The sequence below is a fragment of the Polyodon spathula genome, chromosome 2, assembly GCF_017654505.1.
Source record: "Polyodon spathula isolate WHYD16114869_AA chromosome 2, ASM1765450v1, whole genome shotgun sequence".
In the NCBI taxonomy this organism is placed as follows: domain Eukaryota; kingdom Metazoa; phylum Chordata; class Actinopteri; order Acipenseriformes; family Polyodontidae; genus Polyodon; species Polyodon spathula.
Genome location: NC_054535.1, coordinates 16,896,552 through 16,909,772, shown reverse-complemented (window position 1 = coordinate 16,909,772; position 13,221 = coordinate 16,896,552). Strand labels below are relative to the sequence as shown.

Here is a 13,221-nt window from a genome sequence, read left to right as displayed (position 1 = left end):
TGCTGCTCTAGAAAGAGTGCAAAGAAGTGCGACCAGAATTATTCCGGGTTTAAAGGCATGTCATATGCAGACAGGCTAAAAAAATTGAATGTAATCAGTCTTGAATAAAAAAGACTATGCGGTGATCTGATTCAAGCATTCAAAATTCTAAAAGGTATTGACAATGTAGACCCAAGGGACTTTTTCGACCTGAAAAAAGAAATAAGAACCAAGGATCACAAATGGAGATTAGACAAAGAGGCATTCAGAACAGAAAATATCAGGCACTTTTTTACACAGAGAATTGCAAGGGTCTGGAACCAGCTGCTCAGTAATGTTGTTGAAGCTGACACCCTGGGTTCCTTCAAGAAGCTGGTTGATGAGATTCTGGGATCAATAAGCTACTAACAACCAAACGAGCAAGATGGGCCGAGTGGCCTCCTCTCATTTGTAAACTTTCTTACGTTCTTCTATGGAGGTCGGAGGAACACAATGGTTCATATATATACAGTGTGTGTGTGTGTGTATGTGTATATATATATATACACACACACACACACACACACACACACACACGGAGTGAATATACATGCAGGTACCATAGTCTCTCTTTTGAATTATGTCTCAGCCCCAAGGAAGGGTTACTGTAAAAAAAAAGACAATGTCACAATGGAAACACAGGCAGAGATTTTAAAAGCTGATTAAACCATAGCAGTATGCTTGGTGCTTTTCTTCCACCGCTGCTCTGAATCAGCTAGCATTGGCGCCCTCACCTAAGAAATTCGCACTTATAATGCAATCAAATAAAACAAGCAGGCTCATGCCTGTCACACTTCTGATCCCCAGAGATCTGCCTCACTTTTCTTCTGCTTACATCCAGTCTCTTGGCAGCTCTGTTGAGAATCGCAAAGAATACTGTTTCATTTGATTAACATTCTCCCAAAATGCTTTCAGAAACTGTCACCGCTAGAGATTTTAAAGGGACAAAAATATTCCCGAATCCCAAAACTTTGCTTGGCTCTAGTCTGCCGTGTTGCTAAATGTATGTCATGCTTTGTGTAGTTGGCTTTGCTCTTACATAACTGTCATCCAGAGTGTATATATAGCATCTCAGATGAAGGAAACTGAGTTGTAACATCTGACAAACAAACAGATACCGGTATTGCTTGTATGTGATTGGCAACAAATCCGCTGTGCCTTGTTCTGCTGAGTCACTTCCCCTGGATTGCATCCCACTTCAGTTTTGGCGTAATCCCTGGATAAACATGGGTTATGTGGGCGATTGCCCTAAAAAAAGAATAAAAAGGGGGGGGCAATCAATCCAGTAATCAATTAAAATCTATTAATCATTGCTTGGTCGTAACAGGTTTTGTTTTCACTGTATTTTAACCTATAGAGATCACTGTGCTTCTTTATATAATTAATTTTATCAAGCCATCAGTGCACACAGCTGGTAAATCCCACTTTTTCAAAGAATTTGGACTTTCAGACGAGGTGGAGGATATCTTGACTCACCTTAGTATTTTATGTTGTTTGCAGATATTCTAAGTGGTCCTGTTTGCAATTGCTCAAATAACTATCAATATATTGTGTATATTATCAAAAACACAATATTTGAGTAATCACAATAAGAAAGACCGAGAATGAATAACCAGCATCAGATGTGGTCATTTCAGTCATTTAAACTTGCTGTTGCTGTAGATGACACTTTGCTGCACTGAGGGATTCAGTTAGCAATTAATAAACAAACTGAAAAAATAATACAAATGATACTGTGTACAACTTAGTGTTTTGAACGAGGTGGATTGTAAAAACATTAAAATATGGACATCATTAGTGGAGCTAACAGAAGTGCACGGTCTAGATGGCTCCCATTAATTAAACGTATAAAAAAAAAAATCTATTTACTTTATAATGGGGTTCAAGATGCATTTGGTGGAGTAGTGGAGAGTGACCGTCTAAATCAGCAACAGACTCGCCTCCACTATACGGGGTGGAGGTGAGGGGGGGGGGGGGCGGAGGGGGGCTGAAACCGCCTCCCCCCCCCCCCCCCCCCCCCCACACTCATCGTGTGAGTGCGTGTGACTGAGGGCAGTCCAAGAATTGCAGTGTCGTCTTCTTAGAATAGAATTTCATAGAGACCAAGTGGAAGAGATTTAGAAAAAAAATCTTCTTGTTTGAAAGGTCAACATTAGAGCTGAAACATTTAATTTCCTAGAATAGCAGTTCCAGTATACAGCCTCGCAATTGTTGTATCTCAATTTTGTACCCATGTGATTTGTCGATTTATAAATAAAATAAAATAAGTATGAACACATTCCAATTATTTTAGTTTCTCAAAATATTTAAAAAGATTTATTATAAAGCTAACGTGGTTTCACGTTAAAAAATTAAATAATTCTGTTCTGGAACACCTTCGGTAGCATCAGAATAAACTAAGTCACTGATCGGCAGCTTTTCCCAGGCAACAGAGACTAGCGTTGTGTGAATGTCAGTAAGGGTTCTATTCTGCCAAATTTCTCATTCATTGATCAGGATTTCAGGAACAGTCAAACCTCATCTTCTTGTTTGCTTTCTGAATGGATCCAGGCCATGGATTCTGTTCCCTCACATCTGTTTGTGCCCTCTATATCCTTTACTGTTGACTTTCCAGCATAAGAGAAAGTTCTGGGTAGGTTTGTAAAGAAAGGTTCACTGTATTGGCATTGTGTATTGGCATGTAAACGAATTGGCAATCCAAAGTATTGCTTGTGGCAGCATATAATAAATATAATAAATATGAATTTAAAAATAAATGTTATGGTCTTGTAGTTCAGGCAAGCAGTATTGAAAGTACATGTGGATCTGAAAAGGACTGTTTTTTTTTTTTATGAGTGTTCTTTTTAGTGAAGAGGTTAGGGAGATCCGAGCAGTGCGTTGCTGCCTAACAGTAGCACTGCCTGGGATGTTCTTCGGCCATCTAAAATACACATTTGAGGATTCATTTTTAAAGTAACTTCAGAAATGGAAGCTTTTCTCTGCAGCACCAACCTACACATTACTGTAGAACATACCTGAAAAATAAAACCCTCAGATCCCAAACAACATACAATGGTAAACGATGAAGCTACTTGCTTATTAATAATTCTGTATTTCAGACTCGTTGCCCAAATTCACGACGAGCTGCTCTTTGAAGTTGAGGATTCCCAAGTTGAGGAATTTGCAGGTTAGTGAGTTGGTTAAAGAAAGGAAGTGTTATCTCATTTAACAGGATCATGCTGGGAAGATTGCATGTTTTAAAATGCTAAACTAGATATATTCCCAATAAAAGGGAGTTCTCATTAAACCCATTTTTACAGATTGGTTAGACTGAGGCACAAGAAGAAGGATATCCTATTAATAAAACCATTAGGTGGTCTGTAAAAAAGTTTTTCCAAGTTGACTGTACAATCAGTTTGACCAATCAAATATAAGTTCAACCAATTGTTTTATATATATATATATATATATATATATATATATATATATATATATATATATATATATATATATATATATATATATAATAAAATTTTAAATACTATTTGAAATACTCTATCCTGATTGGTCAAAATAGGTCACATGGGGGTGTTGCTATCACCATGGGTCGGCACTTTTTTTTCAAAAACGGGCAAAGCACTGGCAGATATCCATACACCTAGAATTTAAAAACAAAAACGGCAGACATATTGGAATTTATCGCAATAAACATGACCGACGAGATTTATGTAAATGTTGAACTTTTAGGAAACCGAAGTGTACATGAGATATTGAATGAATCTGAATCAGACATCAATAATTAATTAAAGTAGTGAAAAAAAAAGCAACGTAAGTATTCAAATAAATTCAAAACTCGCCATTCTGATGGCTCTGTACCTTCTCCCTGAACTATGGCATTTCCCTATCCCATTTTGAAAATAAGTAGTTTCTTAAAAATATCTCTTAAACTTACATCGTTTCACAAAAGATTTGGGTCCCTCTTAAGAGATTTGGGGTTAAAATATGTTTTTGTTGCCGTTGTTCCCTCTGTCCGTTCTTCGGTCTGCCTGCCTGCTGCCGCCGGACCCAAACCCTTCATAGCTGTGTGATCTGATGCTGAACATTTATAAATTCATCTCCTGCCATACCTTTTAAATGTGTCCAGCTACGATGGTATCATATCTTCCGCTGTCCCTGCATTGTTTTAAATTCTTTCTTAACTCTGGCCCAGTAGTTCTCCACGTTACCAAGCTGTAAATTGCAAAGTCAATTTGATAAGTAACCGGGTATTCCATGCAAATAACATCTTTCTGGCCACTGTGAAGCTGTAGCACAAATCTGGTATGGATACCTCTTGTTACTACCCTGGATAGCAGAAGATGATTAAAAAAAACACACTCTCACCTGATATTATTGCAGGTCTTGTGAGGAAGGGTCTGCGTGATTTAAAGGCAGTCTTATATGTGCTGCGTGATTTAAAGGCAGACTCATTTGTGCTGTGTCATGATGAAAATGGGCAGTAATATGTTACTTTAAAATGTAATGAATAAACCAAGAATTACAAGAAGTGTAACTAATCAAAACTGCACTTTCACTGGCAATTCAACATCTGAAATTATATTTTAATTAATGCATTTTTTATTTTATTTTTTATGTTTTAAGGGACTATTTTTTTTAAGGTCAGAGCTGGAAGGATATTTAATAAAAAAAAAAATACCTTTTTGCTAATTAAAACAAGTTTTTACGTTTGTGTTTTTCTTGTGTTTTTTTTTATTTGTTTTTTTTAATGTTGGTTGATACATTTTATAAGTGCAATAAGGCACTTCAGGGTGTGGGATATACTCTAATATCGACACGCCCCGGGTGGTTAAAGCCACTCTGCTTTGCCTCGTGACTTATAACTCACCCGGGCACGTGGATATTAGAGTATATCCCACACCCTGTCAGGCCTTATTGCTTATATATATATATATATATATATATATATATATATATATATATATATATATATATATATATATATATATATATAATATATACAGTGTCTCTGAGGTTAGTTGATCTTTTAGCTTTGTTGATGCAAACTGCACTTTGAAACGTGATTTTCTTTTTTGAAAAAGGTTGTTTTAATCCCAGTTAGGCCCGTTTAGTTTTAATTAGTAAATTCCAGAGCGTAATGAGTCACTTAAGTTAGTTTTAAATCATTTCTGAAAAGACACTGACTCAAGCAAAAAATCTTCAGACTGCCCCAGTTTTACATAAGAAGCAGATTCTAAAACTGTTTGATCCATGTTTTCTCTTCATTGCTTTTAGTTTGCTCTTGTTTCTTTTCTTTTTGTTAGTTCTGAATTTTAATAAGATGCACCATTGAAAAGACTAGGTACTTAACAATAAATGTATTTGTCTTTATTACAGCATCCTTAAAAAGTACAATGGAATCTCTCCAGCATGTTGAGGCCTTAGGGGTGCATCTTAAGGTTTGTCAAGACTCCAGAGCGTTCCTCAGTATAGTCATTCGTTGACGATAAACAAGTTTGTTTACTTAGAAACTGAAAATCCAAGGTGGTTTTAAAGAGCTTTCCAAATCCTCAAATTGAATAGCTGGGATTCTTCTGTGGATATGGTTAATTGTGTTGACGTCCTGTGACAGGAGGAGATGTTGCTGCTGCTTAGAAATAGCACCTGCAGACTAATGTTAACAAGGTATGTCAACAATGTGCAAATACCCAGTGTGTCGCTCTGTCCTACATCCCCAACATGCAGAATATATAGCCTAACCTGCTCAGCCATCTTGGTCTCAGTACCTTGAACAGGCCGTCCAGACCGATTACATTCACCATCCCTGTAATTCATGTAACAAAGATCCATGAATAGTTTTTATCAAATCTGTGCTAGGTGACCGTTTCAGAAGACCTAGCCTTCACTAGCCTAACCAATTAAGCATAAGTAGAGTGTTGCAACTCAGACTTCCAAAAATAGGGCTAAGAATAAATATTCACCAATAAATGATATGCAAGATAACAAAACATGGAAGTGCCCATGCCTCCACTATGTCCCACTACCAGTTAAGTATATACAGTGGTTTGCAGAAGTATTCACCCCCTACCAATAATGTCATATTTTTTGTTGAATTACAAATAATGTATGCAGTTTTTCAAACTAACTTTTTTTTTGTTCAAAGCTGTAGTGGTTAAACTGAACACTGTTATATGAGGAGGAGGTTAAATGTCAGTAAAACTTGCAAAGAAAATGTACAAAATGAAATTTACTGGTTGCATAAGTATTCAGCCCCTTAAGTCAGTACTTGGTGGAAGCACATTTTGCAGCAATTACTGCTATGAGTCTTTTTGGATAGGTATCTACTAGCTTTGCACAGTAGGATGGTGACATTTTTTCCCATTCTTCTCAGGAAAATTGCACCAGTTCTGTTTCCCTGCAATTCAGAACCCTGCTGTACAAATCCATGCCTTTTTTCCTTGTAATCCCCTTTTCATTTTTTTTTTGTTTTTAAATATATAAAGGTTCCCTTAAAAGTGACGCTGTCCACCGGGAAATCATGGGGTTCCATGACTGAAGTGCTGGATTTGAGGAGCTGCAGCCATTAGCTCTGTTAGCTAATATCCTGCACAATCGCTAGGCAACCACTCGGCTGAGCTTTCATCAGTACCTAATTCCTGTGAATTTCTCCTTTTCAGTCTGTCTGTAGCCCGGGGCAACGGGAGTAGGATAAGACTGGTTTTCACCAGTTATTTTTTTCTTCTGCATTTTCTCTAAGCCAGGGTAACCAATGGGGATCTGTTATTGAAAAAGCTGATTTTGTTAGAGCAGACTGAACCAAGTTCATATTAGACGCTGGGGAGGGGAGGTGTAGCTATCTCAATCTAGATCAAACATCCTTTTTTAAAAGCAATGCAGGGTCTTTTTTATACAGTATTGATATAGAGTTATTGCAATAAAAGCTGACTGTTTTGATTTCTACTCTTTTACAGTAGCCTCCCTTTGTTATTTGGGACCCAAGTGCTTTTTCATCAGCCTGTAACAGACATTTATACCATTATACCAGCTTTTCCTGAGGGATAAAAGCTAGGTGCTAGCAGGAAACACCAGGAGTGTAAATGTATACTGTCCTAACTAAGTTTCCTGGCAACGTGAAAATGAATGTTCTATATTTAATCTATCGGTATGTTAAACCAATTTTAATTATTTTCAGGAGTCTTAATTAACTCTGAATTCAATCCGTCTGGAAGTTTTGTTATTGCCCAGCTTTTATCCAGTTAATTGTTGATGTTGTGTTTTTTTACTGAAGATCTTCTTCGCCAACATTGTTAGCAGTACTAACCTACATTTCAGGGATAATTAATCTTCCTTTTTTATGAAATCCCTTTCTGTTTCTGCCAGACCTTTGTATTTTGTTGTTATCTTTTTAATACATGAAACGCTGTGGCCAGATTGATGCACCAATTTTTTAACATTGAGGAAACGATAGTCATTGCTGTAGAAGGTTTGAATAATAAGCAGGTTTATAGCTCGCAGTTACCTTTTGCAAATAAGCCACAGCCTACATGTATGAATTTTACAGAAAAAGCTATGAATCACTAATACTGTAAAAACATACAATTTTCTTATCATTAAAGGTAAATTCACCAGTAATGAGTCTCCTTTTATTTATGTGTTCTTATTTTATCAAACTCACAAGAGGTGCTTTCAATTTTCCATTAGAGCGGTTGCACTGTTTGCCCTTTCTGAACATGCGTGAGGACCCGCAAAGCTGACGACACACCTGCCATGTCTCAATCTGCATGAAAAAGCTTACTAATAATATATCTTGTTTCAAAGCTGCATGTCATGTAAACAGAAAGGGGGTGCCAGAATGAAAAGCAGCTGGGGTGTTCTTGTAGGGGAGTGTTTTTTTTTTTTTTTTCATACTTTGACTTTGGGTTACCAGGTAATTAAAGAAAAATAGCCGTACACTGTGTACAACTAAATTGAACCATTTTTTTCAAAACATAGTTTTAGGTTGCCAGTAACTACAGGATGTCCTGTAGATGCCCCATTACAGTTCCCATTAGGGTTTTTATTGAATCCACCCCAATATCAAGCCATTATTGACCTCCCTCCTAGTGTCAGTTATGATTTGAACATTTTCAAAATGTTCTCTGTGATGACTTATTTACCTGTTAACACAGCAGTGACTGTAAATAGGAAATATTGATAATAGCAAATCTCTAGCCAGGTATCCTAAATTCATATTTAGTTTGATAGCTTTAAAAAAAGGACAGGGCTGGTAAGGACAATGACTGCTGAACTAGTGATATATGTTGTCTTGGACACTACCAGTAATACTAAGAGCTCTTGGCAGTCAGTATCCTACCACTAGATGCTGTAGCCAAACATGAAAACTCAAACTTTCATTTTACTTGAATACCCGGAAACAGCCACTACATAGCATTATTGCACAGGTAAATCCCTGACAAAAATATCCAACTTAATATTATACTACTGAAAAAAATAAAACAAGCACACACACACACAATTTAAATGAGCTTTCATTTTTTATTTGATACATTATTTACATCCATTGCTTTCATAATGCAAGAAATTATATCTTTACAATGTTCCCTTTAAAAAAAAAAAAAAAAAAATCAACCAAAAACCCCCCAAGAGCCCAGCAATCCCAACAGACATACGGCTCATGTGTGCCATGCAGAATCTCAGTCACCCAGCCATCTGGAATCCGACTACAGTGCCTGCAAATCATGGAAGTGCTCTATTCTGCATTATTGATTCCTGTTACACATATACACTATACATACTGAACTGCAGAACAGAAGGAGCACTGGGGTTTAAAAATACGACAACAGATTCCATTTAGAGCTTATGTACTGTGTCAACAGCAGGGTATCATTATCTGGTTTTCATATCGTAAAGAAAAAAACAATAGAACAGTAAGAAGTGTGATTTGCATGCCAGGGGGTCATTTGTATGTCATTTCTAAAATGTGTGTGTGTGTGTGTGTTTTATAATTTTTTTATTATTATTAAAAAAAAAAAATGGTGCTGTATTTACAGTGGAATAAAATGAAAATGTCTTACACAAAAATATAATAATCTTGATCAAAATGTTTTGTAGTTTGAAAAGTTGACAACAGATTTTTCTACTCCTCAAGATTACGGAAGATAGACTAGGAAACAAATACTAATTAATTTTCATAACTCGAGCAAATACTGCCATTTGAAACAGAAAGCATTTAATCTGGAACAGGAAAAATGCTGCTTTTCAAAATACTTTATTTTGTTAATCTGGATTACTTTTAGAAATTACTTCTACTACTGGTGAAGATGTAACTACCTACCAAAAAAAAAAAAAACATGTAGCCATAGACTTTAAATGGTATAATTCAGAAAAAAATTGCAGTTCTTCTAAATCATTTTTAAAAAATCACACCTCTTCCTTTAGGTTCAGTGAGTTTTTATATTTTTGCCACTGCTGTACACAGTAAAAAAACTTACCAGCAATCAAACCTATCACATTTGATGTACAGGGTTATCTTTAAAGAATCAAAATTTGTTTTATTGCTGGATTAGATGGCTAAGGCTTCTGAAATTCAAATAATGTTTCTACTATATATGAAAAAAAAAAAATCATACATTAGCCCACTTGGTTTTGCTTTGTTTTACTGCATTCAGAGTTCCCAGTCAATCCATCGTCGAAAGGTACTGTCCTCTGATCTCCACTCGGTCTGGGTGCTCTCCGGGAAAGTAAAGGGTATCCGGAACCTCCTTAGTTCCCTCCACCCCCCCACTTGCTTTTACGTACAGAGCGAAAACCCACCCCACCCCACTGTCAGTTTTCAGGAGTTAATACATCTTGATGCAATTGTCTTCTGGATGTAGGTAAGGACAATTTGGTGAACCATTAAATTTTTTTTACTACTATTAATAATTAGAAAAAAACACTACAGCTATAATATACATATAGTATCCACTAGCAGCATTTTACTGAGAGTTACCCATCAATTTAAATGATGGGGAGTGAAGGGAGGGATTTTGCTATAAATATCTGAAATTGCATTCAATAACATTCAGCACTGCAAAATGATTTTTCATTGTGTAAAACTTGTTATATATATGAACAATATATATATATATATTATATATATATTAATATCTATATATATATATATATATATATATATATATGGTTTGTTTTTTGTTTACTAGTTCAGACAATAAAATGCATCTGCTGCACTCCCCACCCCCTTCTAAAAACTATATGGCAATTAGTCAATGCAAACACTAAAAATGCCACATTTTTGTAAACACAAATCACCACACCTCCAGGAGTGTATGGGGCAGCCAGTAGAAATCTGTGGAACAAAGTTTCTTTGATTTCACTTTTCACTAGCCTAGCAGCACACAGGCACTGGTTCCATCCCCCACTATTCCCATCATAAAAAATCGGCACACAACTGACCGTCTTGCCGACAGCGAGAGCCTTGGTACACTGATTTAGTCAACACCATTTCATGACCAGGCCCTTATGATTTATGAATACTGCCCATATTCATAAATCAATAAATCATAGAGCCATGTTCAGAAGCAACGATGGCGTGTTAATGCTAGTTTAACTGCTTTCTCAAGGGAGCACTGAAACTACAGTGGTGTTTCTGACATGGCCCTTTGTCTTCAAAATTACTTTAAAAAATCTATATAACAATAGTATACACTACTCCGATTACTGAGTGTTACTGTTACTGGTCAAAGTCATTTTATCAATCAAAAACACTAATTCTTTGTTGCCTTAAAGACTAGCTACATTTCACACTGAGGTGTTAACTGGTATCAAAGGTTCAACAATAGGATTCAACCCTAAATAATGTTCTTACTATAATGATGCACCCTTTAGAGCTGAGGGACACAAAACCACTTTTTCAGGAACCTTGAAACCTGGTTCCAGAAGACTGGGAGACCTAGTTTACGGAACGTTTGCTGTGTCAAACCCGAAGTCTCCCCTGTTGTGCCATGCATTGGTTTGAAACCAAGTTCCAAACCACAGTGGATTTGTGTTCCCACAGCTTTAGATTCAGATACTGTATTCAATTTGCAATGGCTAGCATGCACGCACGCACGCACACACACACTCAAAGGCATGGAATAAAAAAGCTTTAGCCACCTAAAATTCTCTCGGAAATTAATTAGGTTCAGAGTGTTTTTGTTGATTTTTTAAAAATCCATACAAAGATGTACCATACCAAAACACATGGATTTGTGTCAGTTGCATATTTAATGCTAACGACTGAACGCATTGTTTTTATTGCAGTCTCAACACAAGAAATGCAGCAGTTTGGAAGCCTCACTGTGCTTTAACTAGACCATTTCAATACTTACTATGTCTGTAAGGGAAGTTCTGTTAAGCAAACTCTTCTAACTGCATGTCTTCTGCAATATTTCACTATTTTTGTTGTTGCTGCTTTAATAATTCTTATTTTGTATATAGCTATATATGCCGATGTTTGGTATTTTTATCTACTAAATCCTGTTGTTGCATTTAGTATGGTGCATTTTTATAAGTCTCTTGTTTGTCTTTTAATGAATCCAAAATGCATGTTTTTTTTCAGTGACTTTACCAGAAAGAAAGCATCCATGGATTTGGTGTATTGAATGTGGTTCACATATCCGATGTGTGCCACATGTGGGCATCAGGCCTGGGAGAGGATTTCCATGTACCTGTGTTTTTTCTCTTTTGGTAAGGGCACTTCTGTACACCAAGTGAAATGTACAAAACGATATGAGGTATCATTTCCACCCACCGTATGCAGCCACACCCCACCCCTACAGTAGCATGACCAAAACGCATTCAATAAATTAGAACATTTCTTCTACATAAATGTAAGACTTTCTTCTTGCTTTTTTAAATTTGTTTTTGTTTTCTTCCCTCTAAGACACATTTCATGCAAAGCAGTTATTCCTTTGAGCACATAACACACAGATTTATATTTTAGGATAAAAAAAGCTTATTTGTTCTTCCTCCTCCTCGTCGTTCTTTATAAAAAGGCAGGCACGGTACACATGCCAATTTCGCATTGCATTGCTTTTGCATTCTACATTTAAAAGGTGGGATGTCATTAAAGCAGTTTGTTGTTTTTCAAGCAAAGGCTGCAGCCAGGACATTTTACACATTCACTGATATTATTTATTTTTGTCTTAACAGACAGCTAACAAATTAAGCTCTATTCATCCTGAAAATCGATGACTTCTCTGTCTCTATTTTTGGCTTTTCAGGCAAGCTATGCACATTAGTGTGTAAATGTGTCACCATGGAAACTGAGACCACCTGCCTGCTCCAATGACATCATTCTCAGCACAAGCAAATAACTAAAAACAGCAGCAGAGTACAGACTCCAATGCACATGCAGAGGTCTGGCCCAGGGTTGCAGATTAATGCGCATGAGAGACAAGGCAAGAAAATCAAACATTTTAAAAGTTTATACTTCTACAATATGTGACAAAAAGGGCTCAGAGGTTTATTGTCTCTCCCATGTTGGCTTGTAAAAATGGAGAGAATTCAAAGGGGTACTTTTTTGGATGCACCAAGTTTTTATTTTTATTTTTATATGTATTTATATTTTCGGTAGTTTGGCAGAAGACGACACATCCAAAAGAAAGTGCAAATAAATCAGTGCCTTGATGGCAGTGCTACGTGTGAGCAAACACGTTGGCTCCCATGCATGAGAGCAGACTGAACATTTGCCACATGGTGTTTTAAAAGAAAAAAAATGTAAATAATATTAATAATTCAAAAAAATACAAAAAGTTTATCAACTGACATTAATAAACAAGGATTTTAAAAAATATATTTTTCTGTATGAATCTATTTTGTTGTTGTGAGAGAGAGTGGACACAGAAATGCACTCTGCTGTATTTACCAGGTTCTCAATACTAGTTGGTGTGCTTAAGTATATGGGTATTTGTGTATGGAGTAAACAAAGGGACAGGCGAATAAGCAGCACCCAATCAGTCATGCTGAAGTATCGAGTTATCATACATCACGAGGAGGGCCAAAGTGCTGCTGGAACCAGTGGCACCAACTTCCTACAGCAAGGGTGGGTCAATCCTATTCTCCTTTGTGTACTGTGTAACCCAATACAACTTAGAGATGAGTGAGTAGGGGGTTGGGAGTGGGGAATTTGATCAGCTAACGCAACCATCATATCATCAATAGCAAGAAGTCATTTTGGTTTGGGTG

General features: G+C 36.5%; 1 protein-coding gene across 1 annotated transcript in view; it reads left to right on the top strand.

Moving 5' to 3' along the window:
• Nucleotides 1-10,086, top strand: part of LOC121330813 (DNA polymerase nu-like) — a 98,017-nt gene extending 87,931 nt beyond the window's left edge. Inside the window, exons 16-18 of the mRNA XM_041277635.1 lie at nt 3,117-3,184; nt 5,392-5,453; nt 6,498-10,086. Coding sequence (XP_041133569.1) covers nt 3,117-3,184; nt 5,392-5,453; nt 6,498-6,581 — 214 coding nt within the window. The 3' untranslated portion in view covers nt 6,582-10,086. The remainder of the gene's footprint in view (nt 1-3,116; nt 3,185-5,391; nt 5,454-6,497) is intronic.
• The last annotated feature ends 3,135 nt before the right edge of the window (nt 10,087-13,221 follow it).